The 15,568-nt window shown below is 37.9% G+C and overlaps 2 protein-coding genes across 3 annotated transcripts in view; both read right to left on the minus strand.

Moving 5' to 3' along the window:
- LOC311588227 (murinoglobulin-1-like) overlaps positions 1-15,568 on the minus strand; it is a 212,462-nt gene that overhangs the window by 22,186 nt on the left and 174,708 nt on the right. The window lies entirely within an intron of this gene.
- LOC311588232 (murinoglobulin-2-like) overlaps positions 1-15,568 on the minus strand; it is a 29,550-nt gene that overhangs the window by 5,015 nt on the left and 8,967 nt on the right. Inside the window, exons 5-13 of the mRNA XM_084765715.1 lie at positions 14,258-14,278; positions 13,822-13,990; positions 13,376-13,460; positions 12,260-12,368; positions 8,271-8,388; positions 8,009-8,118; positions 7,162-7,320; positions 1,688-1,915; positions 1,446-1,518 (exon numbers count right to left, since the gene is read on the minus strand). Of these exons, the coding sequence (XP_084621841.1) occupies positions 1,446-1,518; positions 1,688-1,915; positions 7,162-7,320; positions 8,009-8,118; positions 8,271-8,388; positions 12,260-12,368; positions 13,376-13,460; positions 13,822-13,990; positions 14,258-14,278 (1,072 nt within the window). The remainder of the gene's footprint in view (positions 1-1,445; positions 1,519-1,687; positions 1,916-7,161; positions 7,321-8,008; positions 8,119-8,270; positions 8,389-12,259; positions 12,369-13,375; positions 13,461-13,821; positions 13,991-14,257; positions 14,279-15,568) is intronic.

The raw sequence follows: 15,568 nt of genomic DNA on the forward strand, positions 1-15,568 counted from the left end.
GGAAGAAGAGTCAGATTTCTTCATGGGTGGCACCCCTGGTAGATTGTCCATGGTCCAGGGGATGGCCCTATAGCATGTGTACCCACACGGGTGATACTGACCAAATTAAAAAACACAAGACATAAAGTAGGAAAGAATGCTGCAGGATATTTGATCGCGTTGTGAACCATGAGATTATGATCTGTAAAAACTTGTTTCATGTTTGGCATGGTTGACCCCTAGCACTCACCCTTAATCCAAGAACTTTCTGTTTATTGTAAAAAGGTGATTAAGGTGTGGCTCAGACTTAGTACACACCTTTAATCCAAGAGCTTTCTGTACACAGGATATAATAAGTTAAGCCTAGGTCAAGAGGTGGAGCCAGAAACCAGCTGACAGGGATTAAGTAGTAAGGAGGGACTTTGAGAGAAGGGTATTTAAGAAAGCATGGATAAGGAGGCTTCTTTTGGGCTTTGTACTAGCAAGCCTTTGGCTTTGGGTGTTTTGGCCTTTTCCTCCCGGGCTGTCAGCTGAGCTAGTGATCTTTTGGGGCTTTATCTTTTGAGATGTGAGCTGAGTAGGAAGGTCAGCTGGGCTCTCTCTCTCTCTGCCTTTCTGAGCTGGCAGGTCTTCAGCCCAGCATCTGGCTCCTGAGTCTCCCTTGGTAAAAATGAAGTGGCTGGGATTTTCATTTCTTTTAAACTACAGAAGAGGGCTGGTGGAGGAGCAAGGGAGGAGTTGGAGGAAATTTGTGGGGAGCAGGTATGATTAAATCACATTGTATAAATACATGTAACTTTCAAAGAATAAATAAAATGTCTTTAAAAATAAAAGTAAAGGGTCTGGAGAGATAGCTCAGAAATTAAGATCACATGATGCTCCACTGAAGGAACCAAGTTTGATTCCCAGCACCCACACCAGACTGCTCAGAACTCTGTAATTTCAGATTCAGGATATCCACGGGGATCTGATGCCTCTGACCCTGACAGCTTACCCCAAAGCACCACACACATAACAAAAAATAATGAAAATGAATCAAATACACCAAGATCAGTGTAGCTAGAATGGTTTAAGGACCAAGGCTGGCACCCTCCAGGTTTTTTTTGGACAGACACTAAGATAAGACATTTTGTTTTGTTGTGGCTAATCTGTACATGAACACATAGATATCTTACTTGGGGAGTGTCTTAGAGTGCATTGTGTTTTCATGTGCTACATCTTCAGAATAGATAGTTTTCACCATTGTTGAATGATACTCAGTTTAAGAATCTGAGCCTTTTTTTCCCCGCAGGTCATGGTATGAGTGATAACGTACATTAGATGGCAGAACCCTGAGTTCCTGCTGTGCAGTGTTTACAGAGACTTACACACATCATGGCATCCTTAGTTACTCAGTAGTGAGAGTCTACTGGTGAGCATGTGTGGACTCAGTTGGAGACTTGTTGCTGGGTGGGAAAAAAACTTACGGTTTCCTGGGTCTCGTGCCTCCATGTGGTGAGTGTGGCTTCCCGTTTGGATGATCTTGCCCTGGGCCATGACCTAAAATAAAAAAGTATTTTCCAAGCTTACATCTGTATTTTACAAGATTTTCTTCTCACTGTGTGAGACCCAGGCAAAAATACCCAGCCCAGAACCCAATGTGTCAGGAGAGACGTGGTCAGGAGATGAAAGGATTCTTTGTGTTTCTCAGCTAGGAGCCAGAACTCACCAGGTAGTAAAAACTGAGCTCTCTCAGCACTATCAGGGCAGTCTCTCTCAGAATAAAATGTGTCCGAACTGTGTGACTCTGGCTGCAGGGCAAGATGCCAGCTTCCTTCTCAATGTAGACATAGCTCTTGCTGATGGAATGAACACTGTAGGCCCTACGGTGTGCTACTCCATATTCTTCTTCCACACAAGGGAAATTCCCACAAATATATTTCTTCTTGTGGTACACCTGGAGAAGCAACAGATACTGTGCTTAGATTGCCTACTGGGCAGAACCTCTCTTCTGTGATGAGTCAACATACTTTCAATGACTGAGTATTTTTTACATCTTCTTAGAAAGGGAGAGGAAATCCGTTAGATTAATTTATGACTGTCACCCTGAACTTTCAAAATGGAGGCAAATATTATACCAATGAAGAGTGCAAAAGAGAAGTATATTAGTTTTTAAGACAAAGTAAGCATTTGTTGAGCACCTAATATATGTGAAAATATTTTTACAAACATACATTTTAGTGCACAATAAATATACAAAATAATGGCAGGACCGAAACATTTTCATACATGAATATGATGTATCCTCCCATTCTTCCTTCCTGCATTCCCCCTATTCCCCTCCCCTAGGTCTATGATTGAGAGGAACCTCCTCCCCCACTATATGGTTATAGGCTATCAAGTCTCATATTGGTATCCTACTTATTCTTTCTTTGAATGCCACCAGGCCTCCCCACCAAGAGGAGGTGGTCAAAATGGAGCACCAGAGTTCATGTCAAAGTCAGTCCCTGCTCTCTACATAACTGTGGAGAATGTCCTGTCCATTGGGTAGATCAGAGTAGGAGTTTGATGTTTACTATTGTATTGTCCTTGGTTAGTGCAATAGTTTGAGCAGACTCCCCTGGGCCATGATCCACCCATCATGATGTTCTTCTTGTAGGTTTCTAGGACCCTCTGGATCCTTCTATTTCCCTATCTCTTATATTTCTCTTACCTAGAGTCTCAGTAGGGACCTCACATCTATCCCAATCTCCTGGTAAGTGAAGACTTTTGAGGGACATGCCTTTTGGGCTAGTGCCCAATTATAAGTGAGTATATACCATGTGAGTCTTTCTGCTTCTGGGTTAACTCACTCAGTATGACCAGATGAGATGGAATTTCAACATAGTGTCAACTTGCATTTTCTTGATAGTCTCATGTGCTAAGCAACTGTGCGTGTGTTCCTTGACCATTTGTAATTGGTGTATAGAAAATGGATTATTATTGCATCTACTGAGATGACAGTGTGATTTTTAAACTCTTCTATTTATATGCTGTTTTACAGTTATCAGGTTGCAAATGTGAAATCATCCATGTATTCTTAGTATGAAATCAATTGGATCATGGTACATTTGTCCAATGTGTTGTTGAGTTTGGCATGGGAGCATTTCAGTGAGGACTTTCACTTTGTGCCCATTGGGTGCATTAGTCTCAAGAGTTCTAGATTTTTCATCCTCATCTGGTTTTGCTATCAGGATTCTGCTACATCCACAGAATGACTTTGGTGCAATTCCTCCTTTTGAAGCTTTTCAAAATAATATTTCCTTTTTGAAGTTTTGTTCAATTCAGCAATGCGTTCTTTCTACCTCAGCTGGGCTCCTTTAATTACTTCTTCAATTCAATTTCTCATTGTTGATCTGTATAGGTTTCTTTTACATCATTTTCAGCTTACATTTGGTAGAATATAAATATTTAGAAATTCATTTGTTTCTTCTGAATTTTCTAATTTATCAGAATGAAAGCTTTCTTACCATTCTCTAAGAAGCCTGTGGATTTCATACTATGTGCGGTAGTGGCTGCCTCTGATTTTCTAATTTGGGTTTAAACTGTCTCTGGGTTTAGACAAGGGCTAATAAATTTCACTTATCTCTTCAAAAATCAATTTTGGTTTCATTGGACCTTTTGTTTTTTAACCTCATCAATACTTTCAGCTATATTTATTATTTCTTTCATTTCATTAATTTTATATTTATCTTATTCTAGTTATGTTAATGCCTTGAGGTATAGCATTTACTAGATAGAGATCTGATTATGTATGTAAGGATTCATAGCTCTTAGAATTGAATCCACTATAGACCATGCATATTCTGGTGTGTTTTTATTAAATGTAGAAAATAAAAAGTTACTTTTCTGATATTGTCAATGTTCCACTGATCACTGTCTAGAGTATTACTTGGGGCCAATATATGTGTATGCCCTCTAGTTTTGTTATTTATTTACAATTATAGTCTCCTGTGGCATAATAGGATACTATGAATGATTTAAATTCTTCGAAATGGAAAATAATTGCTCTATGATCTAAAATGAGACCTGTTTTGAAGAAACCCCCATCAGTTGCTGAGGGGGATGTCTATTTCATCACTGTTGGACATAGCATTCTGTAGATGGCTGTTAAAGACATGAGATAAAAGGTACAATTTAATCTGAGATATATTTTAACTTTTTTGTATGGATGATGCATTTATTAATAAACATTGCCTATTGATGTTATTCACTTATATAGTAATTTGTATTTGTACCTCTTTGTCCCTTTATGCCTAGTTGTGTTTGTTTTTATGAAATTTGTTTGACCAACTTTTGGGGGATATATTCACATGTACATCTTCTTGATAAATTATTCACTTTTTAAAATGCAATGTCATTATCTTATTTTGGCTTGAAATCTACTTGTCAGATATGGACATAGTTACTAATTCTTTTTTGAGAGTTTTATTTGTTTGGAATATAATTTTTACTTCCATTCAATTCAGTCTCCGTGGCTTCTTTTTCATGAGATGAGTTTCTTGTGCACAGCAAATAACTGAAATCTTTAAAATCTGTTCTACCTGTTTATGTTCCATATGGAGAGGCCTAAATTGGTATATATTTACAGTTGGTATTGAATGATACAGTACTAAGATTAGAAAGGTTTTTGATGGTTGCCTTGTGGTTATCTAGAGAAAAAGAGCTGATAAAATGAAGAAATACTAAAAAGTATTAGATTGATTTTCAGTGTGGTTTGGGTAGTTCAACAATAGTTTCCTAAGACTAATAGAGAGGCGGGTTGTGGGTAAACATGCCTAGGCCAGGTAGACCTTAGCAGTCCCAACCTGCCGTCAAAGGCTTGGAGGATTCCTGGATAGCTATCAGTCTTTAGGCCACACAGGAAGTCCAAAACAAACAAAGAAACAAACAAAACACCAACACCACTTCCTTGTTCTGATGTCTACATATGATGGCAACAATGGCCGTAGCACTCATAAAGGGGGAGGTAAGCATGACCATGCTGAAAGTGAGGCCCATGCTTAGGGTGTGTCTTTCTACTCCAATTAACGCAATGACTTTCTTCATAAGCATGACTAGAGGCTAACCTAATCTTTGTAATCCCTCAGAGGCTTGTTGCTGAGGTGATTCTACATCTTATCAAATTGAAATTAATATTATCCATCATATTGACTTTGGCTATTCTCTGTCATTTTCTTTCTCTTTTGTTCATATTAGAAGTTTTCTAGCTTAGTGTGTTCATAAGGTTTCATTTTTAATATTTATTCTATTTTGATATTGCAATGTATACATCTGTAGGGATGAATATAAAACATCTGCTACTATAAGAAGATTTTCTTAATGAGTGGCCCTCTTTTAATGGCTGTATTTCTAATAAACCTTTGGAACATAGAAGGAATTCAATAAATTCATCAGCACCCAACCAAAGCAGATGTGTGAATACAATAAAAAACAAATAAAAATACATACTGCTCCCACAGTTCCAATAAATAGAAAGAGGAAAATATAATATTAATTAACAATTAAAGTTAAACATTGAGATATATTTTATTACTAAAGTAGCAAACCAGAATCTGAGAAGTAGAAAAAAGAATCAAGCTCAGAGAGAAAGGAAATGAGGCCCAATATGAAAAAGAACATCAAGTAACAACACAGTAAAAATCTGAAGTATGTGATGTAAATATTGAAGAAGACTATTGGGGGGCAGAAATGTGGACGGTGGTTCTGGGAGATGGAGAGAAATGGGGGGCAGGATAAAGGGACCTGTACTAAAATGCCATGATGAAACCTCTTACTTTTTTTCTATTCTTCTTTTTCTTTTTCAAGATAGGGTTTCTCTGTGTAGTCTTGGCTGTCCTGGACTCACTTTGTATATCAGGCTGGCCTTGAACTGATAGAGATCTGCCTGCCTCTGCCTGCCAATTGGTGAAATTAAAGGCATGTGCCACCACACCCAGCTGAAAATGTCATAATGAAAACTCTTACTTTCTATCCTACTTTTAAAAACAAATAAAAAACAACAAACTCCAAGGAGTGGGAAAAAACAAGAAGGATGGAAAATCTGAAGTTAAACTATGAAAAATAAAGCAAACGAATCATCATGACTTAGAAGGGACTGCTTGTTGCTAAGGCTTTACTTCTAGGCTCCACCAGGATGTGCTTGTGTGCCTGTGCACGTGAGTGTTTTAGGGTGGAGGGTTGGAGGTAGTGAAGTTTGACATCTCGTCCTCTAAATGACTTTGTGCCTCTGAGCATCTAGAAAGCTTCCAAACCAAAGCCATCTGACTCTGGCAGACCCCCTAGTGAGCACCACACTGGTCCTTTTCTTCTTTCACCCAACCCCCACATGCCCACTTCCAATCCTTGTCTCTAGAGTCTATCTGCTGTTTGCAAAGGGACGTGCTTTCAATTTCTTCCTATAAGATAGATTATAATTTCCATCATTTAAATTTGTAGCAGCAAATGTGTGTAAGTCACCATTGGCATTATTATACCCACAGTGGTTCTGTGGGAGGTGCCTACTGAGCCAACTAGGGGAGAAGGCCATTGAGAATCAGACAGTTAAAGCTGCAGGACCTTCAGAGACCTCTAGTTGTAAGTCAAATAGTGGGGTTCTCTTCAAATGGTTCCCTCTGATGACATATCTGACAAAGCTATGATTTACAGGGGGGATCTTTGTGTAGTTTCAGTTGACCTTAGACTATAGCTCTCCTGTGTTATTGTAGTTCCAGATTGCATTTCTAGAGCTTGCTGGATTTCTGTCTGTCTGTCTGTCTCTGTGCCAGAAGCATGGATTAGTGTAACGTCAACCATATTCAGTTAAACAATAAATGCCTCTTACTTGAGAACATGAGCACTGCATATTTGGTTAATGAATTTGAGGACATACAGTACCTATCTTTGACTGAATAGGTAAATTTTTAATCATTTTTGCTTGAAGGTTCTGACTTGAGATATGTAAAAATTAAATAAAATAGAAGAGACTGTGAGAAATATCATATTTAAAAAGAATGTGCTCACGATGTATGCTCATACTGTTATTAATGATCAGAAACCCTTTGTGTTTTGTCCTAAAATAAGACAATTTGGCCTGGAATATTTCTTTTTATTCAACTACACATTATCAAGTTCAAGCTGTTACAAAGCCTCACCTTGTGCCTTATGCCCTCAGTTCTTACTTACTTTGATGTTGAGGGAATGACCCTCAATGCCGGTGGTGTCGATGGAGAACTCTGCCAGGCCATGATGGTCAGTGGTGGTAGCATGGGAGTAGCCAGATTGTAGTTGGATGAAGACTTGCTCGTTTGGAATAGGAGCGCCCTGGAGATCCTCCAGGCGGACCTAAATTGAACAAGGAAGAAAAGCATACTGTAGGTATGGTCATACTACACAGATTATAAGAGGAAAAACCTATCTCAGTATTCTATAGAGATAAAAAATATGTACACCAACTAATTCAGCATGCAAAAATAATTGCCTTACCAAAATCTCACACTTTCACATCTACACCATTAGAACTGGTTGTGCTGTGAAAGCATAAAGGCCCAACATATCATATTCTTAACTCTTTATATATGATTCATACTTACCTGTTAATCATAAGAAACTATTGAGCTGTTCAGTATGAACTGAAGGAAGCAGGTGCTCTGACTCATCACAAGATACTTGTTGGGGCCCCAGAGGCCAATAGAGAACATTGGTTTATTATGAATATGTAGCACGTGTTGTTTTTACCATTGAAACACAGTGACACTGTGGGGTTTATGGATTTCAAGTACAGTAATTATAAATAAAAATATGTTACTTATGTTTTAGATTCATGATTCTTGATGGCCTTTCTAAGTCTTGAGTTTAGTTCTAGGAATAGAAGTCAATGCACTTAAGCATGTGAAGAACAAGCTCTACCAATAAGCTACACTTCTGCTTTGGCAACCAACGACGTCAGGCAAGGTTAACACTGAGCAGAATGGCCCAGGCTGAGGAATCACCGTACAGCTCGAGAGCATCTATGAACCAAAGAGTACTTTACTTTCACAAGAAAGGGAATCCCGTGTCTAAAGTGTGACTCTGGTTTCACAAATATGAGTTTGGTTACGATATTTTGAATTTTCGTTGTTCCAGATCCACTGAACTCCAATCCTGAAAAAGAAATTAGCAATAACATTGAAAGCCAGTTAGATAACTGCTTGCTTTCTGCATCCTCTTTCTACATCCTTTATACCACCATCTTGATATGAACAGGAGTCAATTTTCACAATTTCATTTTCTATATTTTCAGGTTACTCACATACCTGTCCCTTCTTCAATAACCTTTGCATTGACATGAAAATGCTGGGCTTGAATATGTCTTTTATTTAGTCCAAACATTGTAATGTTTTCTTCTTGGGTGATGCAGCCTCTGTTGTCTAGCTGATATGCAAGATAAAAACAAGGTTATAAGGTGCAGTGGTCAGATCGATGCTCAACTCAAACCTGCATGTGAAGACTTCTTTCAGAAATATGTCTTTAGTGCTGTACAGCATGCCAACCTGATTTTAAATATGGGACTCAGCTTATATTATTAGTATCTTTAGTTAGTATTTGTTATTAATATTAGTATTAGTATCTTTATATTGCTAAGATACTTAGATAAATAGTATTGGAACATCCAATAAAATCATAGGAATAAGCAAATAATTATCAACAATAACCCTAAATATACATGATTTTAACTCTTTATTAAGAAGCACAGGCTAGCTAGTTAGACTAAACAACAACAATAACAACACACACACCAAAAAATGAAAGGATGGAAAGGGACAGATGAAGAAAATTCAAGCTGAGAAAAGGCAAGAGTATCAATTCTAATATTTGATAAAATAGACCAGGTCAGAATCAGTTACAAGAAATAAAAAAGTCACTACCTATTAGTGAAAGGAATAAACAATGAAAAGAATACTGAGTAAACTTGTTAATGCATACAATTTCATAAGATAAACACTAGGAAGCAGAGGACAGATAGGTCTAGATGGAAGAATAATGGGTGGCTTTAGTACTACACACTCATTGATTGATCATCTGGGCAAAAAATAAGAACTTTCAAAGTGTTGTATAGAAATTTTACTTGAGTTAAATATACCATATGAAAGGAGTCTCACTAAGACTCAGGACATATACACAACTTATAAGACTCAGAATGTGAACAATTCACAAGGCTCAAAAAGTTCTTAAAACTGCAAGGATATAAGCAGGCTAAAAGAATTCATGTCTACCAAATCAGCCCATAGAGAATTCTAGAAACAATACTTCAGACTGAAGAGGAGAATAAGCATAGCTAAGAGGCCACATTAAAAAAATGAATGAAGCTACAATTACTGAAACATAAAATAGGATTAAACACAAGTAGCAACAACAACAACAACAAAATGACAGCAATCAACATATTTCAATGATAACATGAAATATTAAATCTCCAATAAAAATATAGGACAGTTGAATGTGTTAAGAAACAATATAAGTCTTTTTGTTGTTTACAAGAAACTCATTTTATGTTCAAAAATAGATAGCACCTTAGAATAAAAGGATGAAAAATAGTATTCAAAGTAAATGACCAAATAGCAAGCAGGCATTGCTATTCCAATATCTGACAAAATTGATATCAAACAAATATTAATCAGATGACATAAAAAACAACATTTTACTCTGATCAAGGGAACAATTAACTGAGAACATACTTTAATTATAAACATACATGAGCCAAACTCTAGCACACATACTTTCATAAAAAGCATATCACTGGACTTCAAGACACACGTGAAACTCAATAATTATAGTTGGTTTCTGTGCCTTAATTTCTCTAATAGGGAATCTATACAAAAATTAAATACAGAATCACCAGACTTAAATGAAACCATATATCAAATGGACTTAACAGATATCTATAAAATACCACTAAAACACCAACAAATATTTATTCTTTGAAGCAGTGAAAGGAAGTTTCTGTAAAATAGACCAGTTAGTGAGATACAAAGCAATCTGAACAAATACAGAAAAATTGAAATAGCTTAGTGTGTCCTATCTGACCACAATACAATAAAGTTTATAATAAATAGCAAAATGATTTCTAGAAATTACATAAATTCATAGAAATTAAACAACACACTACTGAATAAAAAATAAACAATGAGTAACTTAACAAAGAAAAATTTTAAAATACTGTAATTAAATGAAAATGACAACATAATACAACAAAACCTCTGGATCACAATCAAAGCTGTACCAAGAAGAACATTTATTGTTCTGAGTACTGATAAAAAGAAAGGAAAAGACACAAATAAATTACTTAATGATACAAATCAAAGATTTTTAAAAAAGAAATATCAAATCAAACAGCATTAGCAGATAGGAAGGAATAATAAAAAACCAAAGCAGAAATTAGAAACAGAAATAATGAATACAAAGAATCAATGAGTCTACGAGATGGTTATTTAAGAACATAAGATCAAGAGACCTTTGGTACAATTAACCAAGAGAAGGGGGAAGGAGGGCGGAAGGGAAGGAGAGGGGGGGGGAATGACAGAGAGAGAGACACACACAGAGACAGAGACACAGAGAGAAAGAGACACAGAGAGAGAAAGAGACAGAGAGAGACAGAGAGACAGTGAGGGACAGAGATAGGTAGATAGGTAGATAGATAGATAGATAGATAGATAGATAGATAGATAGATAGATAGATAGACTGAACTCCAATAGATACATCTTCAACATAACTTCTACATCAAAGGATCATGGAGAACCATGAAACAAGGATCAGAAAGACTGTAAAAGACCAGAAAGCCTATAGCGAAAACTGTCCCTTTCAGACACAATAGGAAAAAGACACCCATACAATTCTCAAGAACAGGGTTGTCTGAACAAGACTTAGAGAGTGGTAAAATCCAGGTAATCTGCCAGTGTGGTGAAAGAGGGAAATTCCACAAAGCCCCACTCCTAGATCAAGAGCTACAGGTAATCAATGGCTGCTGAGAATGACTGAGATAAACATAAAAGTCTGTGAGAGTCAGAAGTGGCCTTGCCCTACAGATAGCACAGAGGTCACCCAAGCTGTTGTAAAGTACAAGTGACATTTCCCATAAGGAAGTGTTTTATTGACTGACAAAAAGTGCTCCAGAGAAAGATCTACAAAGAATGAGTCTGGGATAGGTCACCAGGAAATTAACTATATGAATTGCCAGCCTTTTGGATGGAAACAGGTATACATCTCTTCCATTGAGGAGACAACCCCACATGTTCAACATTCCTGGATTCCCTCACACTTATCTGTGAGCAGAGGACCTCATGCCCTATGCACTTCATGTACTGTGGGAGAACTACAACCTGGCATAGAAGCGCCTCAGAAAATGAAAGGTCAAAGGACCACATGAGCAGCTCTCAGGAATACATAAAGGGAAGCTTTATCAGCATACCAAAATGCATTCATATACACACTTGTCATTTATGGGGTTCAAATACAAGTGAGCTCATCAACAGATGAGTGGAAAATCAAAACTGAAGAGGAGAACAGTATGGGCATGGAACTTATTGCCTTTCACAAGGTGTACCAGACTCAGGCACATGACAGTGCATGTCTTCTGTCTTATGTGAGCATAAAACAAAACAAAACAAGAAAGACAGCAGAATAGAAGTTGTTCCATTTGGGAAGAGGAAGTGTCTGGCAGGAGGAGGGGTGGAGGGAATAGGGTAGGTAATGAAGGAAGTAATCAAGTATGAAATACAGGTGAGTGAATATACTGTAAAGAAGCCTATTGTTTCATGTGTAATGTACTACGTTTTATATGTGCTAATTAAAATATACTTCCAAAGAATAGTCTGTAAGGCATGAAAGTAGTGGAGCCTATATAGGAAGAGGAGAAGGACACACAGGAGCAGGGACACAAGACAGTAGAGCTGGCAATGGGACAGGGAAGTATGGTTAAAATACATCATACTCATGTGTGAATATACCATAGACCTATTATTTGGTACAATGACTATACAAAAAATGAATGTGGTGGCCAAGTAAAGTTGTTGAAACATCCTTTTAATACTAGAAGGCCCCAGGACTATCCCTTTTGTTAGTGAGGGGGTCCTGGAGCTTGCACACATGCCTGGCTAGTGTTTCATCAGTGAACTACACCCCAAGGTCACAAAACATCCTCTTTCAATATCTGAGGATGCATTTCCTCTTAGCTTTGCTGTCTGCTGTTCTATGATAGATAACCCTGGATATTAAAAAACAGGCCTTTGAACAGTTTTCGCTTACCTGGTAATTGACTTCTTTGCACCCATTCTCTTTCTCAAATCTGAAGTTTCGAAATTTATGGCATATGCTTATGTTTACATGTCCTGGGACAGGCTTCCCATAGGTATATCTGTCAGAACATAAGTTCACACAGACCAGGGGTCTTTGTAAAGCATAGAGCCACTGTCTTCTCCACCACAGTCCTCACTGCCAACTTATAACAGATTGACTATTTCTAGTGTCATAGTGACAGCACACATGGCCCATTATTACCACCTGATACTTTTTAAGTATATATTAAGGATTTAGTCCTGCAAAGAACCTACAGGAGACATGCGTTTATCACTTTTGTGGTTCTGAAAAAAAGTTGACTAACCAAATCACGACCCTTGGCTAGTCAGTGAGGGTGCTTCTATTCAGTTGAGATGAATGAGGAGCATGGGAGAATGACTCAGAGCTGTTTTATGCAGCTCCTCAACCTTTTGTCTTCTTTCTTGCCATGCTTGTTTTTAAGCATGTTTATTGTTTTTGATGACAAGCAAATGCAAGCTAAGGTGTGTCTCTTCTGTTTGATTTGGACACATTTGCAAATATCTCTAGTGTGGTTTGATTTATGCTGACTCCAGACTTAAGTGGCAATTCTACTTCCTGTAGTACCAGATCCTTAATTTCAGGTATGGAAATGCACATAGAAAAACCATGCTGTTTATCAGTTAAACTTGGGCAGTAGTGTCTGGAGCTGGAGTGAGATTGGGAGCTCTTGTTTCTCTGCTCTTTCTGTCAACCCAAAATAGGTGAGCAAGACCCCATAATCCAATGCTTGGATTCTCCTTACATGGGTCAGTAGAACTTATTAGGGACCTTCATGTCTCCAAAGACAGGGACTCTTTACCACCTCACACTATTGATCCTATCATTGGTGTCATCAGAATTAACATCAGCAACATATGCAAGTGAGCAAGAATTGACACAGAGCAGTAAGGGAGAAGAAGAAGAGACAAGCACAAGAGGGGAACATTCTAGAGGGTAGGGCAGGGCCTTCACATTTCTACATGGTCTACAATGAGGCATTATCCTGGGTGTTTTCTGGGTCCAGTACATTCTTAAGGATAGAAGAACAAAAACCAGAAAACTCACACTCCACATACAGTCACATTCATTTTTTCATCGTTTATAGAGATGGCCTTTGGGACCTTGACTCGAACTTCAAATTTGGGAAGCACTATTGGGAGAGAAAGGAGAAATTTAGGGAAATGACTTTCCTAGTTGCCTAAATGGCCAGTCTATGCACAGAAATGGTGATTTCACATTATGAAGGTAACCCCTCTCCCCCACTAAACTTAGAATGTTGAATGACTACAGATTATGTCAGTTCTTGCACATCACAGAGATATCTACTTAAGTAGGAAAACCAAAGTATTTGCTTTTGAGAACTCCAGAACTTCCTAGAAGCTCCATGTTGCTAGAGTTAGATGAAACCCAGCCTTACATATTTGGAACTCAATTTGTTTAAAAGCACTCATCCCATGGTAACTGGAAACTCATGGCATCTACTTTCCCTCGCCAGTCTTCCTGATCCATACCAAATTCCTCCACAGTGAAGGGGTGCTGTTTCTTCTCTCCTGATTGGTTTAGTATCACTATCTTGTAGGAACCCTGGATGGGCTCTGATGACAGCCGGAAAGACAGTTGCTTGAACCCGTTCTCTGTGTTGATATCCCGCCACTGCATAATTCGGTTCATCTTTGGATCCTGTGGACCAGGTTGTAAATTGTCTTAATCATTAAAGTACTAAGTACAACACATCTCATGATGGCAATGTGCTCATGATGGAAGCATTTGGGAGCTTGATAATATTCTTTTGGGGAAAGGAAAAATAAAGGCAACATGGGATATAACAAACCAGTTGTCTCAAATGGCTGAAGGTTGCTGACCTATACTAGTTCTACAACATTCCAACATCAAGTTACCTGCAGTAGATTGATTTCTCTCTGAATATGAAACATTTAAGTTTCTTACCTCAATGTAAGCCAGAGGAAACTGAAATGAAAGAAAAGCAATGTTAGTTTAGAACAGGGGGTCATATGGTAAACCTGTCTACAAAAATATTTGTTATGATTCATGCAGTAGCAAAATTACAGTTATGAAATAATAATAAAAATAATTTTATGGTTGGGGTCCACCACAACATGAGAAATTCTTTTAACTAATCACAACATTAGGAAAGTTGAGAACCACGGGATTAGAAATTTCACACATACAACAAATTCAGTAGATTTATAGAATGGCTTTTAAGACAGGAATTGCAGCCAGAATTTGATGAAATTAATATCCAATAACTAAGTCAATTGTAAGCCAACTAACTATCATGGAGACATTTTAAGTGTATGGTCTAGAATTATTTGAGTCACACAAAACACTTCATCAAGAAATGGAAGTGTGGGACATTATCAGTACAATTTCTTTGATCTGCTTTGAAACACACCCTGAGCTTTCACAGTGTGGAGGTTACAGAATTTTACTGTTCAGATCAGGAATATTTGTAGTGTGAAATAAGGTTATTCATTTAAAATATATTAACTCAAAATAAATAACTTGGGGATGTCCTGGGCAAGGCACTGGCTTACTGTACCTCATCTATTGAGCTACAAAGGGATTAGCATGTGTACTCAATATAAACCTCCTGAACATAGTTCAACAGAACAAACTCTTGCCTGAGTCTTGCGTGAGAAATACCAAGGAAAAAGGGCTGGAAAGCTGCTCTTCCTTCAGAGGAGAATTGCTGCTGACCAAGGCAAGAACTGCATGTTCAAAGATTTTGCAGGAGACACATTTCTGGTTGGTTAGATGAAGTCTATACAGTAAAGACAGATAGATGCAAGGCCATTTAAGGTTCTGTAGTAACTGCGGTGTCTGAAGAGGAAGCTTTTTCTTTGGTGGGCATAAGCTTAAAGAAGACAGCCATAGCAGCATGTGATGGTGCAAGCCTGCAGAAGGAGGTGGATCTTGGTCAGTTTGAGGCCAGCCTGGTCTACAAATCAAGTCTAGGACAGCTAAAGATATACAGAAAAACCTTGTCTGGAAAAGAAGAAGAGGAGGAGAAAGAGGAGGAGGAGGGAGAATAAGGAGGAGGAGGAGGAGGTGAAGAAGAAGAAGAAGAAGAAGAAGAAGAAGAAGAAGAAGAAGAAGAAGAAGAAGAAGAAGAAGAAACTTTAGCAGAGGGCAATGGTGCATGCCTTTAATTCCAGTATTCCAGTACTCAGGAGGCAGAGGTACAGAGATCTCTTTGAGTTTGAGGCCAACTTGGTCTACAAAGCAAGTCCAACACAG

The sequence above is a fragment of the Acomys minous genome (genome assembly GCF_964271855.1).
Source record: "Acomys minous genome assembly, chromosome: 17".
In the NCBI taxonomy this organism is placed as follows: Eukaryota; Metazoa; Chordata; class Mammalia; order Rodentia; family Muridae; genus Acomys; species Acomys minous.